The 22,211-nt window shown below is 44.0% G+C and overlaps 1 protein-coding gene across 1 annotated transcript in view; it reads left to right on the top strand.

Moving 5' to 3' along the window:
- LOC104494581 (elongator complex protein 3-like) overlaps window positions 1-20,431 on the top strand; it is a gene marked incomplete at its 3' end in the record, with an annotated part of 32,619 nt that extends 12,188 nt beyond the window's left edge. The window contains exons 8-9 of the mRNA XM_010137442.1: window positions 16,277-16,438; window positions 20,305-20,431. Coding sequence (XP_010135744.1) covers window positions 16,277-16,438; window positions 20,305-20,431 — 289 coding nt within the window. The remainder of the gene's footprint in view (window positions 1-16,276; window positions 16,439-20,304) is intronic.
- Window positions 20,432-22,211: the final 1,780 nt, after the last annotated feature.

The raw sequence follows: 22,211 nt of genomic DNA, 5'->3' as shown, positions 1-22,211 counted from the left end.
TGCCATGAGTGGACCTGGAGTGAGTTAAGATTTTGCGGTTTATGGCTGCATGAACAGGATGTGAGTGTGAAAGTGACTGTGTTAACAGTGAGGCGCTACAGAAGTGTAGAGGTAATAAACACTTTTTAGACTATTCAGATGGAAGTCTTTGCTTGATGTGCTTTGGAATGCTTGAGAAAGATGTTGGCCAAGGAATGAATGAAAAACTGCAGAGCTAAAGGGGATCTTTGTTTTGCTGAGTGGGTGACTCTAAGAAGTTTTCATTTTTATCTGCTGTGACCACCACTTCAGGAGATCTCAGTGCACTTCCGGATGCCCATGAGCAAGATTGTAGACTTGGTGATAAGCTTCCCTTTCTTAGGAGGAGAGTTGTAATCACTGCTAAAGAATCACTAAGAGTTTTCTTTTTGTACTCTAGAGAAATACATCTTTCTCTGGGAGTTGTTTCCATCAAGCCAAAGTGTTGACTTAATTGCAACTGCCTTTGCTCTTCCCTGAGGACGATCAATGAAGGAGGTGTAAAATACACATGCAAATGAGACTTGCTGCTCCCCATCATTCTGCTCCTCTCACCTGACCCATGAGTCATTAGAGGTGCTGGGCATATTTAGCTGCCACCGTGACTCATCACTTAACTCCAAGGGCTGAGCACCTCTTCTCTGAGCCAGGATCTGACTTTTAATGAGTGAGTGAGGCCAAAGGAGCGCTTGCCTGTGGTGAAGACAGGCAGGCAACAGAAAGGTCCTCCCAGGCTGCGCAGGGCTGCAGGGTGCAGCTCCTCGGACCACAACATCAAGCCTGGCGTTTCTTAGTGTGTTTACAAATGCACATTCATCAGGAATCTCTTCAAAGGCTCATTTTCCACTTGCATCATGTATGGAAGCCCAGAACCTGGATAAGTGAGTACCAGCATTTGATTCATTATCGAGGAATTCCAGCTCCTAATGCCAGACAACATTTTGAGCTGCCTTTCTCTTACGCTTGTCATCGATTGCTTTTGCTGAGCATCGTTTTGTGTTTCCACCATCAGCTGTGTCTTCTGCTGAGCTGGTGAGCAGGCAGCGATACTTCCTGCTGCCACCAACGTTTTGATTATGCACGAGGAAGTTTCCTTTAGGTTTCCCAAGAGCTGTGTTGATCTTTTGGCCAGCAGTGAGCAAATAGACCCAGATACTTTAGAGCCTTTGCTGAAAAAAAGACGCAGGTTTTAAATAACCACTGCTTAGGGCTGGATTATTGTCTGTCCAGTTTAAGACCTCTTAGCCTATCCGAGGAATACAACCCCCCCGAGCACTGGCAGTTTCAGCAGCAGTATGTTTGCTGTGTGGAGCTCCCACTGCCTTTTAAAACCCAGCTGGAAATCACACGCCAGATCAGAGCAACCCATGAAAAATGTGTTTTGTGTCGTGATCAGATACTGTGTTTTCTGGGAAAACGGTTATATTCTTTTCTCAAATTAGGCCCTGGGTATCCGTAATTCTTCTTACAGAAGCAGCAGTTTCTCCACAAGAAATATAAGTGGTTGTGAAGGCTGACCACTAAGCAACCCCTAAGTTTGGTTTTCAATAGTGAGGAATAAACCAACTTTCAAAAGGTTGCACTTCACCACGCAAGCTGAAATCTCTTTTACATTTCCTAAATAACACTTCAGGAGTTTTGTCAGAAGATGCAGGTTCCTGCAGCTGACTCCAGTCTTGGTGCTGCTGCTGCTGTTATTTTAACAAGATTTATCATGGCTGCTTGATTTTTAGGGCACAGACCCCCGGTGAGGTTACATGGGATAACAAATGAGCATGTTGCAGCTGCCTCTGTGAATGTATTTCTCTGTGAGAAATTCTAGTATGCTGGGGATCTCAAGGAAAGAGGTTTTGTGCTTAGAACAGGCCGAGAAGCCACTCTCCTCCACTTCAGATGGCTCAATTGACATATGGTTGCTTGTTACACTAATGTATCTTAATTGTGCTTTCTGGGTACTAATTGTGACTTTAGCAAAAATAACCGTGGGCTTTGACTCACTAGCTCCAGTGATTCATGCTGGGGCGATTTAAGAGGTTACTGTTCTCTTTTTATCTACCTTGACCCTCTGCTTGAGGTTACTGCTTCCAAAACAGCTAAACGCAGTCGTCCACCCTTCAGCTGCCAGGGTTCACCCTGTGGTGAGTTAACGTGATCTGGAGTGAACAGCGGTTTAAGAAAGTATGCTGCTGCTTTGGCCGTGGGGAGCCCGGCCTGTTAAATTGCCCCACTACAAATTGCCAGAATTTGCTGGTCAGATCTCCCCTCCTGACTCACCATAATGAGCAGGTACTGTGACAGGTAGGCTCTTGAAGCTCTGGCAGCTCCAGCCCAGACCACTGTAATTGCGGGCTTAAGCTCCTGTTCCAGTGGTAATTTGGGACAGCCGAGGTGTGTGGGTACTTACCTAGTTCTGCATCCCCTCCTGTGCAGGCAGCAGCTTCTGGCAGAGAAGGAAACAAAGAGGAAGAGGCAGCAACATTGCAAATTGCTGTGGCTGTATCCATCAAAGCTTGTCTGTCAAATCCCGCGGGACATCTGACCAGGCAGCGATTTTTCTGTGCCAGGCAGGAGATAACTGGCTATTGTTCTTGTGCCAGATCATTTACAACAGTGATTCTGCCTAAATTTCCTTTTGTTCCCAGAGATTTGGAGGCTGGCTCCTACCCGTCTGGAGAAGCAGGCACATTTGCTTTGTCTCCAGCTTTGGATGTGACTCTCGATGGTGCAGGAGCCATGTTTACCTTTCAAACCTGTTCGTTGCTCAGTGTTTACCCCTAAATGCCTTCAGCATGGACAAGGTCTTTCCAGCCGGCAGAACTGGAGGGAATTTACCCCAAAGTTGTCTGGCCTTTGGTACCCTGTTACTTTTGCATCGCTGATTTTCTACTGCAAGACCCAACTTAGAGCTGCTGAAGTGCGTGTTACTTGAAAGCTATATATGTGCGAGTCATTTTGTCAGATCCTAGTCTTGTTACAAGTAGCTGTGCATCCTTTTCCCCCCTGCTGCTACGGGAAGTGATTATCTCTGCGGTTATCTGTCCTGCTCAGTATTTCCACAACGTTTTCTCCTGCACATAAAATAATCAGGTTTGTGACTGCACGTTGGTGGCATGGGAAGGTAGTGATGAGGAAGCCATACCCCTATATCTGTGCATGTGCAACACCACATCTGGTGTTATGTGGCTTTAGGTTCTCTAAGGTGGAGGCAAATAGATCTTTGTCAGAGGTTTACGAGGTGGTTGTGTTTATTCCTAACAGAAATTTGAGCTGCACCAGTATTTGTAAATGCCATTGATCCTTATTTCATCCTGTGCTGGTAGAAAGGACGGTGGCCGCAGCGGTCACGACATTGTCAAAGCTAAATAATGTATTTCAGTGCCTTTTTTTTTTTTAATATTTTTAGCAAATTACTGCTGAACACCTGCCAAAGGGAATACTTCTCTCATTTTTGCTGCTTCACTGCTGCGCGTGTGTAATTTGGCAAGCGTAACAAGTTCTCCAGTGACCTGCAGTAAAAAATTAATGCTAGGATGGGATCTGAGTGGTTAGCTGGGATTGGTAACTGGAGCTGGAGTTTTAGTCATGGCTTGGTCACCTGTATGAGTATGAACCTGGTCTGATTATTACACGGTTCTAGTTCAGATTGTACTGGTGATCCAAGGGTAACATTGTGAAGAGATGGCGTGGCGGGTACTGAATCAGCTTTCTGGGTTAACCTCCCTGACACAGAAAGTTTTACACCATCCTGTGCATTGCCTTTGTTGCCGTTGTATCCTGATTTTCCAAGTGGGCAAAAGATCAAATGTTTCCTATTGCTTCGAGCTCTGTAAGGGTGCAGGTGACCCGAGACTGATACTCCCAAGCCCTGGAGAGCTCATGTGGGACCAGCACTGCTCTTTTTCCTCCTTCCCACAGAGATTGTTTCCAACCCAAATCAAGATGGGCTGGTAAAATAGCGAGCTGTGGTTTATAGTTCCCTTGGCCATTCTGTGCTTGCCTCATTGATACTGTAAACTGAGATCTACTGCCTTTCAGCAGCGCTAAATTAATTTGGAAGCAAAGTCATTTACTAGTAACATGGTGGGTGCAGTAGGCATGAAAAAAAAGGGGGGGGAGTTTAATTTTCATACTTTTACGGAAGGATGGCAAGAAATGGTTCCCTGTGAGTGTTCTGCTGTACCAGGCAGAGCAGAGGCTGTTTGCTTTTGATGTACATCTTTCTGCAATGTGGTGCAGCTGATGCGCTCAGGGACACTGGGCCTCCTCAGGGCCCATCAGTTGTGAAGTCAAGTACTCAAAGCTGGGAGCTGGCAGAGCTGGGGGTGCCTGTGCAGCCTTAATTTGGTCACCCTCTGTTTGGGCCTTAGATTATACAATTACCTACTTTTTTTCCTCTTTCTCTAAGACACTTGCCTCCTGAGATAGATTGTGTGCTGCTCTAAAAATTGTAAAATCATTGGGAAGGCCCTTTGTCCTTGGATATAAATAAGATTCACCTTTTCTCTAAGCTCTGAGGTGAGGTGGGGTTAAGACAGCTCTGTTCAGATGTTTCCATGTGAACTGATTGTCTCACAGGCAGAAGAGATGTGGTCAGCAGAGCTGAGAGGGATCCAGCTCATGAAGCAGACGCCACACTGGGTCTCCGTCGCTCTCTGGGCTCTGTTGACTGGCCGTGGGAGACAAGAACTCCAGCTCAACATAGGTGTTTGCATCCACAAGCTGAATCTAGTACCAAGAGTCTCGGCTCCGTTGCAGGCTTGGGCACGAGGTGTTTCCTTCTTCACCTCTGACTTCTGGCTCCTTGAGCTCAGGCTGCTTTTTCGTGTGCTGTTTGCAAGCTACTGCTATTTCTTCCAGTGTTGGTTCTTGGTCCTGTTCTCCTTCCCAGGTCTTTGCTTTTCCCCACCTCTGGGAAGACACAGGTGGTCACTCACCTCTTTTTCTGTCTCCTCTCTGGTGTTTTTGCCTTGTCGTAAGCCGGGTTGTGTTACTCACAGGTTGTAGCCATGCTAGGTAACGTTTGACTCCTTAGCAGGAGCTTGCTCCTTGGGATCACCACATCTTCACTGGAGTTGCAAGGGATGCCTGTGCCTATAGATGATGCAGTTTTAAGCCACTGTAGCAGCTAAAAGCTGAAATCCTTTTCCAAGACAATGAACTCCATCACCATTAAAAGTTGAGTAGCTGTTGGCATCTTCATTGGAGCTACAATGGACAGCAAATGGAGCTGGGGAAGTGCCACCATCAGTACTGGCAGTGTGCTGCAGCAAAGCCTCTTCCTGAACACACGATTTTACAAGCACAGAGAAAATGTTTTTGTAACGCTTTTTTTGAGAGAGATCATATTGCAGCTTTATAGGTGAGGGCGTCGCTTTGGCAAGGGAATGAGATGAGCTAAACCACAGCTTCTCACTGGCAGTTTGGGCTGATGACTGCTTTTTATTAGCTCTGCTTATTATTTTATTGGTGCAATGTCTTTGTCTCCTCAAAGCAGCAATCAAGCTGGTTTTCTTTCCTCAAGCTAAACATTTATATTGGATGGGGGCGAGATGAATGCTTTGGATGGGTAGATGCAGAAACTCCAAAGCAAGGCCTTTGCTGTCTTTGTGCAACAGCAGCTTTCGGGGCATTGAGCTGTCAGCAGCACCGCAGCGGCAGAAATGGTTATTTTCCTCAATAACAGCTGAGAAGTGGTTATTACTAAGAATATGCAACTTTCCCTCGGCCACAGTGAGTCAATATCAGAACTGAAATTGGAACTAGATTTTTTTTTTTTTAATACATATAAGTCTCACCCAGTGCTGTCTCATCAACTGTACCAAGAAAAACTTGGACTTCAGTTTAGATCTAATAAAAGAGACTGTCAGGTCATTTCTTTCATAATTTCAGATCTAAGATTTTTTTCTCCTGCATTCCTTTTTTAGCGTGTATCTGTAACTACATATTGACTATTCCATGGTAAACTCTGTATAATTATGACCTAATCGTTGATCATATTGATCTGGCAGCAGACATTTAAATTGTTGTCCCTTCAGGTTTCCCTAGCTAAATTGCACAGCAAAGATGTGAGAAATCAAGGACAAAATCTTGGGCATCGCCTCATACCGATTTTATAACAATCTCCGTTTCACTGTTTGTAACAGGCTGATGAGCTGCTTGCTCATGACTTTGGTGTCACTGCGGTGACATGGCTTGTTCGTGGGATGTGTTATCTGCTTCTGTACACTTGGATAAAAGAAAAAAGGACATGGAGTAAAACCTGTCCTGTGGGAATAGCTGATATTGATTGCCTGGTAGAGGTGGAATTTAACTAAAGGTCAAATAAAACTGTACTGGAATCCACATAAGGGACAGCTGAAATGGAACTAAGAGTTGCTTAATTTTAGATTGTATATTGCTTGGTGAAAAGATACCAGAAGATAAAATTGACCAAAATGAAATATGAACCAGACGCAACCTCCAGCCTTCTGCTTTTCTACCCTTGAAGGGGTGTGTGGGTTGAGGCCACTGTGCTCCATGGAGCTGGTGCTTAAAGCAAGGAGTAGGGCTCTGTATTTAGTGTTTATCCTGGCATGCTGGACAGAAATTCCCAAATCATTACTAAGAAATGCAGTTCACTCTTTCTAAAACTTCATAACTTAAAAGGTCTCCAATTTTCTCTCCTGGTGCTGAGTACATTTTTTTCCGAGCTTTTCTTGTGCACCATAAACTGACAAATGCTTCTGAAAATAATAGTGTTGGGGTTGATAACCCTCATGTGTGGGCTTTTATCCCCCCTTCAGAAGTGACCTGTATGGTTTGGTATCCTGGGAAGGCATGTCATTACCTGTAAACTATTTTCTTGAATAGGAGAGGAGCTGCCAGGAAATGGTCCCCTCTTTTGTAGCAAGCCCCGAGCTTTGTAACGTCTTCAAGATTCTGGTCATCCAAACCACTTGGAGCTTTTGGTTATCTAAACCACTTCTTCCTTTTCACGATTTTATCAGGTCTTCCAGGATCACATTCATGGCTTCTTTTCTTTGGTTGCCATTTTCAAATGCTATTGGAGGTAATTAAAGGAGATAAAAAATACCTGTACGAGCATCCTGGGAATAGGAATGGGAATTTTAGAATGGCTGGTTGAGGACGTAGGCAGCCAACCTATGGTTTCACCCAGGTGTGGCTCATTGATCTGCTTGTCTTGGCTGCCGAAAACCCAGGCTGGAATGATCAGCATGGACTAGCTGCATCTTCCACGTAGAAGGTGGATGGTTGGGTTTTTAACTGCCATTTCACTGAAATTCAAAATGGCTTGTCGTGGAGGGAAGTGTGTGTGTTCCTCATCTAATAGATTGAATATGGGCTTAGGAAGTGGTTTACAAGCACTTTTATGTATTATTTTTTCTTTCAGACACCTTGGAAAAAGTTGTATTTCACTGATGCCTTTTCAGTTGTCTTTATTAGGATAACAAGTTTTTGTGTTCTGTAGCTGCTAAAAAACCAAACCACCTCCCTCTTTATCTAGAATGAGTACAGAGAGGTTCTTGTTTTCATTTTGGCAGATGAACTCATTTCCCCATGGTACTTGGAATGGGCTAATGTTGCAACGAAACATCCAGGTTGTAGTTTTCTTTGAAGCATTTGACAAATACATGTAACTTTACCTGAATTTCCAGAATGAGGTCGTTCACCAAAGCCTCCTTAAAGATCTCCAAGATGGCTAATGCCACTAAATTGCAATAGATAACTATGAGAAAAACAGGCTTGATGCTTGGCGTTAGTTAAAAGATCAACTCAACGTGAGGAATTACAATGAAGGGAATAGAAAGCAAACTGGGAAATACTGTTCTGCTACTTCAAAATTCAGCAGCGTCTTCACAGCTTGAACCTGTGATCAGGTCTTCCTTTTAAAAATAAGGGCGGGGAGAAGGAAAATGATACTGTGGAACTGGGGAAAAGAAAATTGAGAGTGATGTACTAGAGATCTGTAAATCCTGAGTGGCCTGGAGAAGTCACGTTGCTTATCTCCTAGAGCAGAAGACTGTTGGGTGAGATGAGAATTAAACACAGGGGAGTTACTTCTTTGGGTGCTACATAGCGAGAATCAGGGGTGGCCACACACATTCATAGCAGAAATATCTAGTGAGAGTCCGGGAGACACGTACTACTGCTAAAGATGTCACCTCTAGCTCGTGGAGTCCCTGAAGAGGAAATAGTTGGCAGCTGTGAGAGTGTTCCAGGAAAGTACCACTGCAGCTCGCCCTGCTCCTGTTGCTCTAGCCTAAGCATCTGCAGCACCCATGGATGGACAGGATTCTGGGCTGAACAGACCTTCGGACTTGCCCAAGACAATGTTTGTGTGTTCCTGGAGCGTGCAGGTCCCTTGTTCCACCTCCAGAGTAGGTCTGTTTGTTGGTGGTACTCCATTGCTCTGTGAAGTCTCGGGTCTCCCTATGCCTTGGGGTGAGGAAGCTGGCAATTCGTGTTGCTGCTTCTGTTCTGGGAGAAATGTGAAGACGTTGGTCTCCACGACTGTAATTTGGCTGTACTCTCTTGGACAGGTTTGAGAAAGGCAGAGAGCTGACATAAGGGAGGAGGAGACAAGGACTCACTTGCCCATTTTAGCCTTTTTTTCCTCCCTAAACTTTTAGTTTTAACAGAAACATGTAAAAAGGAGTTTGTAGTTGGCTCCTGTTAGAGCCATACATATCCCTTTTTCTTTTTTGGAATAATCCACTCTAGCATATGCTTATTCATCCTGGTGTTTTCAGTTCAGCCTGCTAATAATTTGTGGCTGAAGAAACCATTATCTGTATTGCTCTTGCCTTGGACTTGATGGATGAGAGCTTAGAAAATAAGCCTGCGTGTTAGAAGGTCCTGTTGCGGTTTTCTTTCAGTGTCCTGGGGGTTGTTTTTTGCCTCTTGAGTCAAGACAAACCTTTCAGGGCCTGCTCAGATGTCCTCTGAGAAAGGGCAGCAGTTATGACTTTGGAAATTATTGTGCTTTTATTAGCCCAGCACGGTAAGGGCGGAATGGAGCCGCTCTCGAGGATAGCTCTGTCCCGGCTGTCGTGGCTGATGGGATCCTTCCAGAAAGCTACAGCCTCCTTGCCCAGAGGTCCTCGACGTGATGTTGCTCTCTGAAAGCTGGGAACTGATATAAAAATAAACTAAACCACCCTCCTTCCCCTTCCCTCTGCAGCCAACATCATTACACTCTCCTCGTTACAGCCAGGCGCTTAATTAGTCCATGCAAATAGCCCTTCTTTGATTAGGCCTGAAGTGTGTTAACGTAACTCTGCCGCTTTGGCTCATGCTGGGCTTTTGCTTCGGAACGTTTTCAGATGTCAGATCCATTCCTTGTGGTTGCAACTTGGTAAACAAATTAAGAAAGCGAGAAAACTGGTGAGTTCTAGGGGATTTTTTGCTTCAGAACAGGGACTGTTTTGAGCACAGTTCCTGCCCTGGGTTTCTAATGCCAAGTGACACAGCAGGAGGGAACATAATTACGTATGACTTACCTGTTAGTGGCATTTCATGGCAGGAAAAGGGTTAGTTCACACTTACCTTTTAGCAGGTGTAAATACCGTTACTTTATCAAAATCAGGAGATTATAATTTGGTCAATAGACGACTGTATTTTAAATATCTCTAAGTTTTTTGATATTTGAAAACCGAAACTTGGGAAACTGGTGCTGCAAAGTAACTGAAACAATCTGTCGCCCTCCTGGTAGTGGTGATAAATGCTGAAATGTTGTCATTAAACGGGAGCAGGATAAAGCCAAATAACCGGCATCGGAGCTCTGGGCAATCATCAAACACGCGACTTTGGAAACACGTCGGATGAGTAAGATGCCACCTGTTTCGTTTGCTAGCAGGAAATTGTGGGTGCTGAATGAATGATGGCTGGCTGGCTTTCAGAGCTTGAAGTTGTGATAAAACAGAGCTATTAGAGATCAAGCAAGAGGGGGTCGTATAAGGGAGAGGTGAGGATGTGCTCCATAAGATACTTGTGTATTATATTGGCAGTTTCCTCTTCCAAAACCAATGGTGTCACTTTTTCTCTTAACTCTACTTGTATAGACAGAGTTGAACACCTGTAATCGTGTGACACCCAGGACCACGCTCTGTGTAGTCAAGGGCACAAGGAGGTTTTTTTTTTAAGATATTGGACTTGTTTGAGATGCTGAGTGTCCACAATCTTTGTTGTTGACAAAGTTACGGCCAGGAACCTTCTGCTGAGGACTCAATTGGACCATGATTAGAATTCTTGATTTCCCCCAGCCAGCCCTTCAACACTTCCCTCTTTCCACAAGACTCTAACCACCTCATCTGAAGTGGGTCTGCAGCTGTTTTTTTTCTGTTGGGGATAGGCTCAGGGTAGGTGAGCAGCTGCTCAGCTGAGCTGTGATCACTCGTTGCACTGTGTCTGAGCACGGAGCACCACGTTTTGTGGAGATTGCTGCTGTTGGATAATTCATTAGCAGCAGCGGTGATTGAGTAATATGAGCACCTTAGTAATTGGTTCCATCTTCACCTTTAAGAAGGTTTTCTTTGGCTTTTGACATAATGCTGGAATGTCCTGCAGACTTATTTTTTGGGACCGTTGGGTTGGATGAGTTCTACATCCTTCCCATCTTTCCATATAGGCATGTACACCTAAACACTTTCTGCTCTTACAGTTTATCTTTTCTGAGCTTGCTGGGGTGAGGTGACTCTTTCTTTCCGTGTTGTCTGGCATTCTTCCACGCTGCTCCCAACCAGGATGCTTGGGAGCTGCTGTACGGATTGTAAATAATCGAGTCTTTGATCCTCACGTTTCTTAATTGATGAGATTTTTGTCTGTAGACCAAAGTTTAAATCGAGAGCAAGTAGAGGCTTTGTTCAATGCATTGCTTTCTGCCAGAACTGTGCTGTTTTTTCACTGAGAAGATATTTGAGATCCTCTGTCAAACTGCTCTGTCTGGCGGAGAGGTAGGTGCCTTTTCGATCTTAACCCCAAGCTTATTTAAGAGGTAGATTCTGATGTGAAGATCTGCTTAATGTACCGGCTTTCTCTGAAAATGCAGTCAGATATTCCTCAATGATTAAAATTAATAATCTCTCCTTTACTTTGTCCCATTTCAGACGGTTCTGTAATCATGATGAAAAGAACCAACCTTACAATAGCTATGTCTGTGCAAATCTTAAGGTTTCTTTGTATCTCATTTCCCTCATTTGCATGGCATAGCATCTATTTTATGTGCATAATTCCCCTCTGCAGTCAGCCCATTATTAAAATTGCTCCGCTCTCATCTTGTGCTATAGACTCGTCTTGATTTCTGATTATTCTTTTGATTAAGTGGGGTTCCTCAGTACTGCTGTGTTACAAATAGCAAATAAGACTGTTCCAGGGAAGGAGGAGAAACACTGTAAGATGTTTGTTGCTGCTTGAGGAGATAAAATCCATCTCCACTCTCAGCTTCCAGAAGAAAAGCGCTTCATAAATATTAACATCAGAATGAACCTGGAAATCGGGTGAACTTGTATACACAAGACCATCATGGGTAGAGTTTCCAACTTGGGTTCATCTAATTCCTCAGGGCTTTCTCTGTTTTTACTTCTCTTGGTCTTCAGTTAATAATAGTTTTGCTTGTCTTGGTATTCATCAAGACCATCTTAACGTCTTGTGCCTGAGTATCCTGCAGTCACTCCCTGCAGCACTCTAGATACCTGCTTTCCAGGCTCTCTGCCTGGTTGGGCTGTTCCCTTTTCACGTGTGCCTGGCTGGTGTGCCGTTCCTGCAGGAGATGTGACAAGATGGCTGTGACTAAGTGAAGGCAAATCCATCGTGTCCATTATCATGATAAGTCGCCGTATCCTGTCAGTGAATTTACAGGGCTTTGGAGAAATTAAGTATAATATGCATAAACCTCTGCAAGAGAATTGACTCAGTACAGTGAGATATTTTGACATTAAAACACAGACTAGAACAACATGTCGTCCATTACATTGGTTTTCAAAAGAGGCATAGCGAAAAATTACTGTCGCTGACCTGAATGGTTTCTAATGGGATTCTGTTATTTTTGCCTCTGGGCCTTCTGTTTGAAACTTGCGTTAAAATAGTAATTTCTAAGGGTTGGCAGCAGCTATCGATACTGGAGATGGGCAAATAAGAGGAAAATCTGTATTCCAGGGTAAGTTGTGTGTGAGCAAGCTGTGTACTTTATGATGGGAAAATGTAAAGCTGTTTTTCTAGGAATGATGCAGGATTCTATTCCGAGCAGCAGTGAAATATCTAGAAAATATTTAGGAGTTAAGTCGCATTATCATGAGCTTTTCTGTGTGATTCAGCAGCCAAATTACCCTTGACTGTATAAATAGTGGAAAATTGGATAGGATTAGGCAAATCATATCCCATCTGGATATAGTGCTGTGTGTCTGCAAAGTTCTGCGGCTGTTTTTGCTATCAAAGGCAACGAGAAGAATGCTTAAAATCTGGCAATAGAGCTAAGGGAAAGGTATGAAAATGATGTAAGCATTGGAACGTAGGCACTTAATGACCAATATACAAACCTTGAATCTAGTCTGATTCCCGCATACCTGCTAGAATGGCAACGTTGTGGAACACAGCTAATTTAGGAGATGTCCAGAGTGTGTTATGGTGATGTTTTGAAATAGGTAGCTCATCTGCTGCCTAGGAGAGGTGGTTTTTGGTGTCTGTCATCTTGGCTGCAGTGACTCGAAGATGTTAGAGCTTGAGATCCCGAGGGAGGTGAGGTGAGTAGCAGAAGACCTCAAAATTCAGGACCACAGACTTGAACCTTTCCAGGAAACCAAAAGGCAGCGTCACATGGGATGATGCCCTGAAGGGTGACTAAGCCCAGGTGAGCTTAGCTGATCTTCCAGGTCAACCTCTTCAAATTGTGAAGACATCCTGATGTGCAGGAAACCAAGCAGGCGTGGCAGGTCACCAGCTTTGCTTAACTGCCTAATGGGGGAAGTCCTGCTGGAGCTCAGGCGTGAAGAAAGGAGTGCGTGCAGCAGGTGAAAGGATGTGCAGGATACTCAGGAGGGTTACAGGGCACATTAGGAGAGGTTAGGTGGAGTTGAAACTCCAAGGGATGACAGGGCAGGAAGAAGAACTTTTATAGATAGGTTGTCAGCAAATAAAGACAAAAGAAAAAGTGGATCTGCTGCCAGGTGAGACAGACAACTCTGTAATGAGAGACACAGGAAAAGGCCGAGGTATGCGGTGTTTCTTTGCCTTGGTCTTTATTTGCAAGATCTGCTCATGCTAAGTGACAATTTGGGGTGAGAAGTGCTGCCCACGGCAGAGGATTGTGTTGGATCCCACCAGCAAATTGGACACATGCAAGTCTGTGGAAGGCGATGGGTGAGGCAGCTCTATCTCACCTTGGAGGAGTCATGACAACTGAGAGGTCCCCAGTGACTGGAAATGTTGTGTCTGCCTTCAAGAGTGTGAGAAGGAGAACTCCAGACTGTTAAGCGTCGCCTTGGTCCCTGAGGGCCTTATGGAGCGTGTCTTTGTGGAAGCTGCTTCTGTGGTCAGGAAGGTGGCCGGGGGATTCAGCATGGAATTGTAAGGGCAAAAATGTCCCCACCCAACCTGCTAGAAATGTGGGAACCCACCGTGTTTCCCGTGGGCAGTTATGTGGAAATGTGAATTCTGAAAGGAAGAGATGGAGGACAAAAGTTAGTCTTGAAATAGCCAATCGACTATAAATTGTTATAAAAATCCCTGATCAATAGTAATAATAATAATAATCTATGACATTGTTTGAAAATTGGGGTCGTATTTCAAAAATATATAAAATAAAATAAAAATCCAAAGCTTTCTCCACTGAAGCAAGCATGACTCTGAGGCATTCATCAGTTTGTCTTTTCTTTTCCTCTGCTGGCTGATAAATATCTGTCTTGGGTTCTCACTGTGCTTTACAATGAGAAATCTGGCGAATTTGATTAAAAAAAATAAATCAGTGTCTGTCTCGATGTAAATCCAGTATTTGGGAGATACCATACAGAAGGTTATCTCCTGCCCTTCCGAGGTCTCTGAATTCTCTCTGAGTTCGCCATTGACTCGCTGAGCGAAGGAGGTGCTGGCCCTGCATAGGGAAACGTTGAAACTAACCATTAAATCGTGATGGATTTATTCGTACTAAATTAAAATTTTAACTTGCTCGTGTGATGATGAGAATAGATGATGAGCTTGTGCTCTGTTTGCTCACCACAAATCTTCAAGGCTGCTGCAGGCAGCTGGAGGACTTGTGGCTCGTGTTGCAAATGTCTCTGACAGAAGATGGTGATTCCATAAGGCTCGTGACTTTTCTCAGAAATCCAATCTTTGTTACTTTATCTATGTTGGGTTCATCTTTATTTTGCTTTTCTGGTTATCATTAAGACACACTTCTCCTTTCAGTGTAGAGTTGGCCAAGACACTTTACCAGCCGTCACACCGTACTGAAATCCTGTTGCTGCCCTTAACAGATGTTTTGGTTTAGGGTCTTCTGGTGTTCGTTATATTCAGCATTTTATATCTTAGCCGTGAATTTGCTTCAAGGGGTGGCAATATAATTATTTTTGTCTCCCCTCAGTATTTCTAGCATGATTGAGCACATAACTCACCCATCATGCCAGAGGGTATCTGGTGACTTTTTCCCTCCCCCTTAGCTAAAATTTCTTTCTTTAATTCTGGCAAATCACATCTTTATAAGCGGGCGTTGCTCTGTCTGATGTTAATGCATCACAGGGTGGCAATGTTTTCTCTGACGTGATGAGCACTTGCTAGTCTGTCAGATTAGTGAGCCGAAAACCCTGAGATGTTTTACATGGCTTTTGGTCATTTGTTTTTAAAGGTGCTTAGTTTGACTGCCATTGCAATCTGTTCCCCAGGTTATCTTTATATACCTTAGGCTTTAAAGGTTTGAAGGGAGTTAATATATTTGCTCGCGAGTCTGAGCCCGCTTGGGGGTTTTTGCTGGTTTTTTGGGGGAGGGTTGGACCTCCATCATGCTCTAAGGTAGGCTCTGCAGCTTTATTTGGATTCAGAAGTTTCCAACTATCCAGATGATGACTCTTTATAAAACACCTAATAAAGAGCTAAAGTTAGTCATCCATGTGATTCAGGTGTGCAGTAGTCTTTCAGGTATCAGCAAAACATCTTTCTCTCTCAAGGTGTCCTCTTTTCAGCAACATTTAATATTAATACTGAGATCTTCATCATGTGAGACCATTAAAGAGACCGATATTCCTCTCAAGCAGTGGCTGTTAACCCTGCCCACATCCTGGTTTGGGAATTATCCAGATTATCTCTGCAGTTTCAAGTGGTTTCAAAAGAAGAAGTTTCCTTCTTCCTGCTGTAAATCTTTTCTCTTGTGCTGCAGTCCTCTGTTATACAACTACTCTATTCTGCAGGGAAGACGGTCAAGCGAAATGATTCCTGTATGGAAAGGATTATCTTTGCTGCTGGTGGTGGAGATCCTGTTGATTGATGGTTTCCTTTTGTGAACTGTGGTTCAAGGCTGCTTTGGATTCCTTTTTTTGTTATACTCTCTCGTAGGGCAGTAACTTGCCATTTGTCATCAATTGTGGCTTTGTCTACTAGCTGGAATAATTAGTCTTTGTTGGACATTCAGTGATAAATGGGAGAGAAGGGGATAAAAGGTAACAGTGAATTTCCTTTCAGCCCTACACTTCAATGAAGTTGTGAGCATGCTGCCTGCTCACAAAGGAAAGTGATTTGTGGATTTGTCATGAACAGTCTTGTATCTTTCCTTGTGAGAAGGCAGCTGGAGCTTATCCCAGTCCCTGCAGTTTCTCTGTACACCATGAGAAGCAAATGAAAATGGACTGGGTGTACCAAACTCTCCCAGAGGTGAGATCAGCGTCTGACGGGGAGCTAGAGCTCCGACTGCCTTTGGTTTGTCCCCAAACCACGGTTCTCATTCCCTGCTCTGACCTTCCCTTTTGCCCAGGCTTCATTTCCAGACATGGAAGGCCCAGTCTGGTCTGGGAGTGTCTTCCCAACAAGTACTGTTTGAAAAAGCCCTGCCAGGCTGTCACTGTCCAGTTCTTTTTCATAAAAACCAAACTCCAGACTTGTATTAGTGTGCATGTTGTTTAATTCGCGCGTTGCCATGAGGTCAAGGGCACCCTGGCTGCTGGAATGTTTGAGGGGTTTAACTTGGATTTTAATTCTGCTAGTGACGTAGAAACTTCCACCTGGAAGATGTTGGAAACTCTTCTGAAGCACCTTCACGATTTTCATCTCTTTTTTGCAGGTATTCAGAACGAAGCCTGACAAAGTGCGTTGGGATAACAATAGAGACCAGACCAGATTACTGCCTGAAGCGCCATTTAAGTGACATGTTATCCTATGGCTGTACGAGGCTCGAGATAGGAGTGCAGAGCGTGTACGAGGATGTGGCCAGGGACACCAACAGGTGAGAAGAAAGCTTCAGTGTGAAGCTGAGCCTGGTAACTCTGTGGATGGTTTCTGGAGTACTCTTGAAGAGCATGTTTTGACCTGTTTGCTTGAACACCCGTTTAACGTAGAATGGTGAAACATTTATCCCATTTCCTTGCCTGTGTGGCCCTGTGTTAAGAAAAGCTAGTAAACCACAATGGCATTACGGATTTCTTTGTAATACTGTGTAGACTGTGGCTTGACAAAATGGAGTTATTTCTGATGTTCTATTTTCAACACGTGTTCTTTTTCTGTATCATACACCTCTCTTTTTCTATTGCTTCATAAATAAATCATAGAATGGTTTACTTTGGAAAAGAGCTTTAAGCAGCTTGAGTCCAATCGTTTCCATGGCTCTGCCAGGTCCCCACTAACCCCTGTCCCCCAGCACCACCTCCATACGGCTCCGCAACCCCTCCAGGGGTGGGGGCTTCCCAGCTGGTCCTCAAGGAGGTCGAAAGCCCCCAAGCCCTAGATGTCACGTTAAAGGCATGATGCAAACTGCCCTTGGTAAAAAAGGGCTCCACAGAAAACAAAAAACCCCACTCTACTTTTATACTAGTACAATACTCAAGCGACCAGCATGACTCACAGAATTGTTTGGGTTGGAAGAGATCTTTAAGCTCCCCGAGTCCTCCCATTCCCCCAGCACCGCCAGGTCCCCACTGCCCCCTGTCCCCCAGCAGCACCTCCACATGGCTCGGAAACCCCTCCAGGGATGGGGACTCCACCACTGCCCTGGGCAGCCTGGGACAGGCCTGCAAAACCCCAACGAGCAAGAAATGGTTCCTCAGAGCCAACCTCAACCTCCCCTGGAACAACTGGAGGCTGGTTCCTGTATCCTGTTGCTTCTTCTTGGGGAGAAGAGACCGACCCCACCCCTCACTCCAGTCACCTGTCAGGGAGTTTTGTGAAGTAGAACATGTGCCCTTAGAGACAACTCATAGTTCTTGTCCTACATAATTCATAATCTATAGGCTTGAGTAGGTACGATGCAGTATCTGGACTCTGTGATAATCTGTTCGAGGTACTCTACCAGCAAACAGCATGTTCTCTCCACTGGATCCCTTTTTCTGCTGAGTATGGGAGAGCAGAGATTACAGTGGTGAGTGCAGAGAGAGAGACATAACCAGAAACAGCCCCTGGTGATAGATGAACCATGGTCATTCCAGGCATACAGTATCTCTAGGGACTGCAAAATATATTGACGAGAGGCCTGTGATTTATTCCTTGTCATCTTTGGCCAAAAGAACTGTTGTCCTGCGTGGGAGAGTGCACAATCTATTGTTCATCCTACCCCTTACAGGCGAGTAAGCCAACCTCTTTTTTTATTTGTTACAAGCCTGATAATTCTTTGAGATGTTGAAAGAAGTGATTTTTCTCTCGTTTTTTCACTTCTGACACTCATTCAGCTTGCCTTCATTCTTATTGCATATTCCAGTCACCTACCAAGATGTTCAATAACCATAATCGTGCATAATGACAGAGAGACTGTGGTTCAGTAAGCAAAGCACATTTTGTTTAATACCTTAAAGGCAGTAGCGCAGAACTGAAAACGTTGGATATTTTCTTTTAGAGATTTAAAGAATCCACGATGAGTTTCGTTCTGTGGGGTTGGCTGTGATATTGCGGGTGTGTGGAAGTGCACAAAGTGCTACGAAGAGGTTGAGCTCCAGGTCTCAACAGGCAGGAAAAGCCTTTCATTGGGTAGTCCAGGAGTTAAGAGCTAATATTTATAGGTGGCACTTTCCTCCTCTAGATGTCAGAGCTTTCCAAAGGAAGAGATCCACACTGAGGAACTGAAGAGATCCACACTGGATCTCACTCTCCAGTTAGATATATTCATTTACAGTGAATTCTGACACAGATTGGAAACTTTACAATTAATTTATCTTAAAAATCTTTATTTCACCTCAGACCTTTTAAAGGTGTCCTATCCTGAGGTGGAACCTCAAAACCTCATGTAGGTGTCACTTCAGTCTTCTTCCAGTTTCCCTCCAGTTTTGTCTGTCACATCGCAGCTGGTACCATAAATTGTATGTAGCTCGTTGTTGCTTTTGGCTCGTATGTTTGATGACCCTCGCTTTCCTGCTGGTGAATCAGGAGAAAAATGCAGCAGTATTCTCACTTGATTTCACTCCGAAGTAATCCTGTACAGAATTATGTTTGCAAAGAGTTTGGCACTTTCCAAAGCTGCTAGCAGAATTCCTCAGAGGCTTCGCTGCAGGCTGTCTCAGAGCAGGGAAAATGCCGGCTGTTTGCTCAAATACCTCCCTCTAACTTGTCGGAACAATGAATTGGAATATACTTTGAGAGAAAGGTGATTCAAGTTTCCCTTTCTTTTGAAATGACCTCATTTTGCTTCTGTTCTTCTACTTTGTGGGGGATGTGTTTTGGCTTTAAACTTTTAATATTCTGCTTGTAGCAAAATGTCAGATTACAACCAATTAGGCTAACTGTTTGGAAATTACTTTCTATTATGTTCCATAAGTCATTAGTGAGGTTTCTGAGTGCTTTCAGTGGCTGTGAGGCAGAAAAATATTCAAGAACAGATCTAGGCATCAAATAATCAAGTTATTGATGCAGCTCAAATTCCACTTCTAATAAGAAAATAATTTTTATTTATGAAGCAAGTCTCCACTTACCCCCCTCAGGCTACTGAAGGTCTTGTGTAATAGTGTCCTTGAACAGTCTCTGAAAACTACCGTAATACTTCTGAAAAAAAAATCATAAATAAAACTATAGTCATAAAACTACATGTAGGGTTTTAACAGAGGGAGAATATTCCAGTAGTGAGGAAGGAAGAGACCCTTCAAACAAGAGAAGTAGCTGTTTGGTTTGGTTCACGTTAGGTCTCGGCAGAAGGCACGCATGTGTAAAGACACCCAGAGGGCAATAATTTTTCACCCAGAGGACTACAGAGGAGAAGAAGAGTCACCTGCTGAGCTAATCCTGCTGTGCTAAGTTGGCAAGGAATTCCAAAAGATGGGGTGAACTCGTGTGAAAGTGGGATGGGAAGAAAACGGGGATTGGAGAGGGAAGAAGGTAACAGATGCTGAGGGTGTGGAAATGTCCAGCCAGTAGTGGAAGAGCCCTCCCGGCTGAGGAAGAGGAAAAGCAAGGGCTTTGTGGGAAGACTGGTCCCATGTGATGGTGACCTTCTAGTAGCTGTTTGTAATGAGAGCAATTGCTCTTGTGAAGGCAGAAGTTGGCTCCTGAGCCATGAAGGTGGAAGGCAAGGGAAGTTTGCTTGAGGCTAATGAGTTGTGTGAGGTTCAACCTTACTTCGTGCCATTGTTTGGGCTTCTCGTCTTTCTGAGCTCCTGCAGAACAAGCTTGGTTGGATGTTGGTGGAGAAGAACATGAAATCCTTCAAGAATCCTAATCCAGCCCGTATTTCAGAGGTGTGGCGCCTCTCAGAAGTTGAGAAGAGTTTGTGTTTCTCTAAAAGGAGTACTTGAGAGTTTGGCAAGCGTGGTGCAGGGTGGCTTTCTAGCTAGCTGGTTTTCCTTAACCCCCATCCTCCTGCCTCCTCTTCCTCCTCCTCTTCCTTCTGCTCTTCCATTGCTTTTGTTTCTGGTTATGCTTCAATCAATGAAGTGTATCCTAGCTTGTGCTGCGGCATCAACTTGTATCATCGCTTTACAAATTAGATTTCAGCAGCTTTTCAAAGTTTCTCAGGCTGTGATTTGAATAAGTAGGAAACTTTTAGCCCCAAGTGAAGTTTCCTTTATTAGCAGGCACATTCCAAACTCAACCTTCTCACTTCTTAGAGAATAATCTCAAACGTATCAAAGTAAGTTGTCTTCTGAGTGATCCTGAATCTCTGTTCTCTCTCCCCAGAGGTCACACGGTGAAGGCTGTGTGTGAATCCTTCCACTTAGCCAAGGATGCCGGGTTTAAAGTGGTGGCGCACATGATGCCCGATCTACCAAACATGGGGCTCGAAAGGGACATGGACCAGTTTGTTGTGAGTATGGCTGAAAATAACTGGCCATTTCTAGTGTGTTCCAGCTTTTTCATCTAATGCTGCTTCTCTTTCTTAGCTCAGCTATTAGTTACAAGCCAAGCTAGAATTGTTTCTTAAGGACAAATAATTTAAAATTCATTTTTGAAGGTGGAGGGTGAGAAAGATTTGTTGAACTACTTCATCCAGAAAATTATATCCCTGCCTCATGAAAGACTGAGTCACTCAGGTCTCTGTGGAATATAGCTCTTCGGATATTAGCTAGGGCTCTTACTTCTTTCCAACGTGGTTTTCTTTCCTTGGATTTAGAATAGTGCATGATTCAAAGTTAAGAGCGTACTGTCTTGGAGGTAATTAATTGCAAAATGGAGTGTATAGGTGTATTATAGAGCATCTCCGTTCTTGGCTCAGTGCTATTCAATAGCCTTATCAATGACGTGGAAGGAAATACAAAATTATTTCTAGAGAAATTGAAATGAGGAAAATAGAGCAAATGGTAAGCAGCGCAGGGAATTCACTACTTGATCCGGTAGCGTCGTAGATTTTTTTTTCATTATTTCTTTTTTTTTCGAGTCAAAATTGGCCATCTTCTTAAAACAGTGCAGCAATTGCAGTCATGCCGCAGGAATCAGGTGTATTTCTGTGCAAAGACAGACTAGGTGCTTTCTGGCACTAAAAAGCTATCGATGCAGTGGAATATATTGATTAGAAGTACAGGTAGAAAGTGGTTTATCTGGGAACACTGCAAACAGGCATGTCTAGAAACCAGCAATCAAATACAGCTGTACTGCAGGAAGGAGATGGTGACACCTCCGGTCAGTGCTTTTTCTAAGGGGTTTTGTGCAGAATTCTTGAACTCTTCACAAACATTATGTCATGGTACTCAGCAGATCTTATGTTCATGTGACAAAGCAAGAGGCTGGGGCACAAAACCAGAGGTGAAGTTGGTGAGAGAGCTGGAAGGTAACTCAAAATTCCTGCCCCAGACTCTGTTGGTCCTGGATTATTTTCTTATAATGCTGGAGGAGGTAGAGGGTGGACATCACATTGGCTGTGTTGCCATAGAATTAGCAGTGATGCAGGGTACAGGAAAACCTGAGTCCCTCACCCAATATCTCATGAAGTGGCAGCTGTAGCTCTGTGGTATCAGGCTGGAGAGAACTTGTGGTGGAAGAGTAGCAATACTGACAAGAAGATTTAAAGGGCTAACCTAGGTTGAAACCCAGCAAAGAGGAGACAGTAGTTGAAAGTATTTGCAAGTTGTAAAACTGAAGAGGAAGGAATTATTTACGGCAGAATTACAAGCTTTGCTAGAAGGTTTTTAGTGATTGTTATTCTTCGCTGCTTTGTTGTGATAAGTGGCTAAGGCTTTTCCGCAGTGAGGTCTGGAGCTCTTGTCTCATTGCAGGAGATTTGAGGAGTCTCTTTAAATGGTGTAACTTCAAGCAGTGCTGAACTCCAGTTTCTGCAGGCCAGCAGGTCCCCGGCTTGTTAGGGGAAGGGAAATGCCATGCTGTGTCTTGTCGCTTTATTAATGACAACGTTTGCAGAAATAAAAGAGGCAGAAGGCAAAGTTTTCAGGAAGAGGAGACAAGAATGAGGTGAAAAGACTGGAATTGTGGGAGGGGAGATTAAAAGAAAGCTGGGAAAATAGTTGAGCACAGAAAAGCAAGAGAAGGAGAAAACAGACCAGAAAAGGTCAGCTGGTTTAGCCTTTTTCTGCCAGAGAAGTCTCTTGGCTTTAGGAGCTGGGAAAACCAGGGTTGATAGGCCAGCTCTGGGA

This window comes from Buceros rhinoceros, unplaced genomic scaffold (genome assembly GCF_000710305.1).
Source record: "Buceros rhinoceros silvestris isolate BGI_N320 unplaced genomic scaffold, ASM71030v1 scaffold1216, whole genome shotgun sequence".
Taxonomy (NCBI): Eukaryota; Metazoa; Chordata; class Aves; order Bucerotiformes; family Bucerotidae; genus Buceros; species Buceros rhinoceros.
This window is presented reverse-complemented; position numbering and strand designations above follow the sequence as displayed.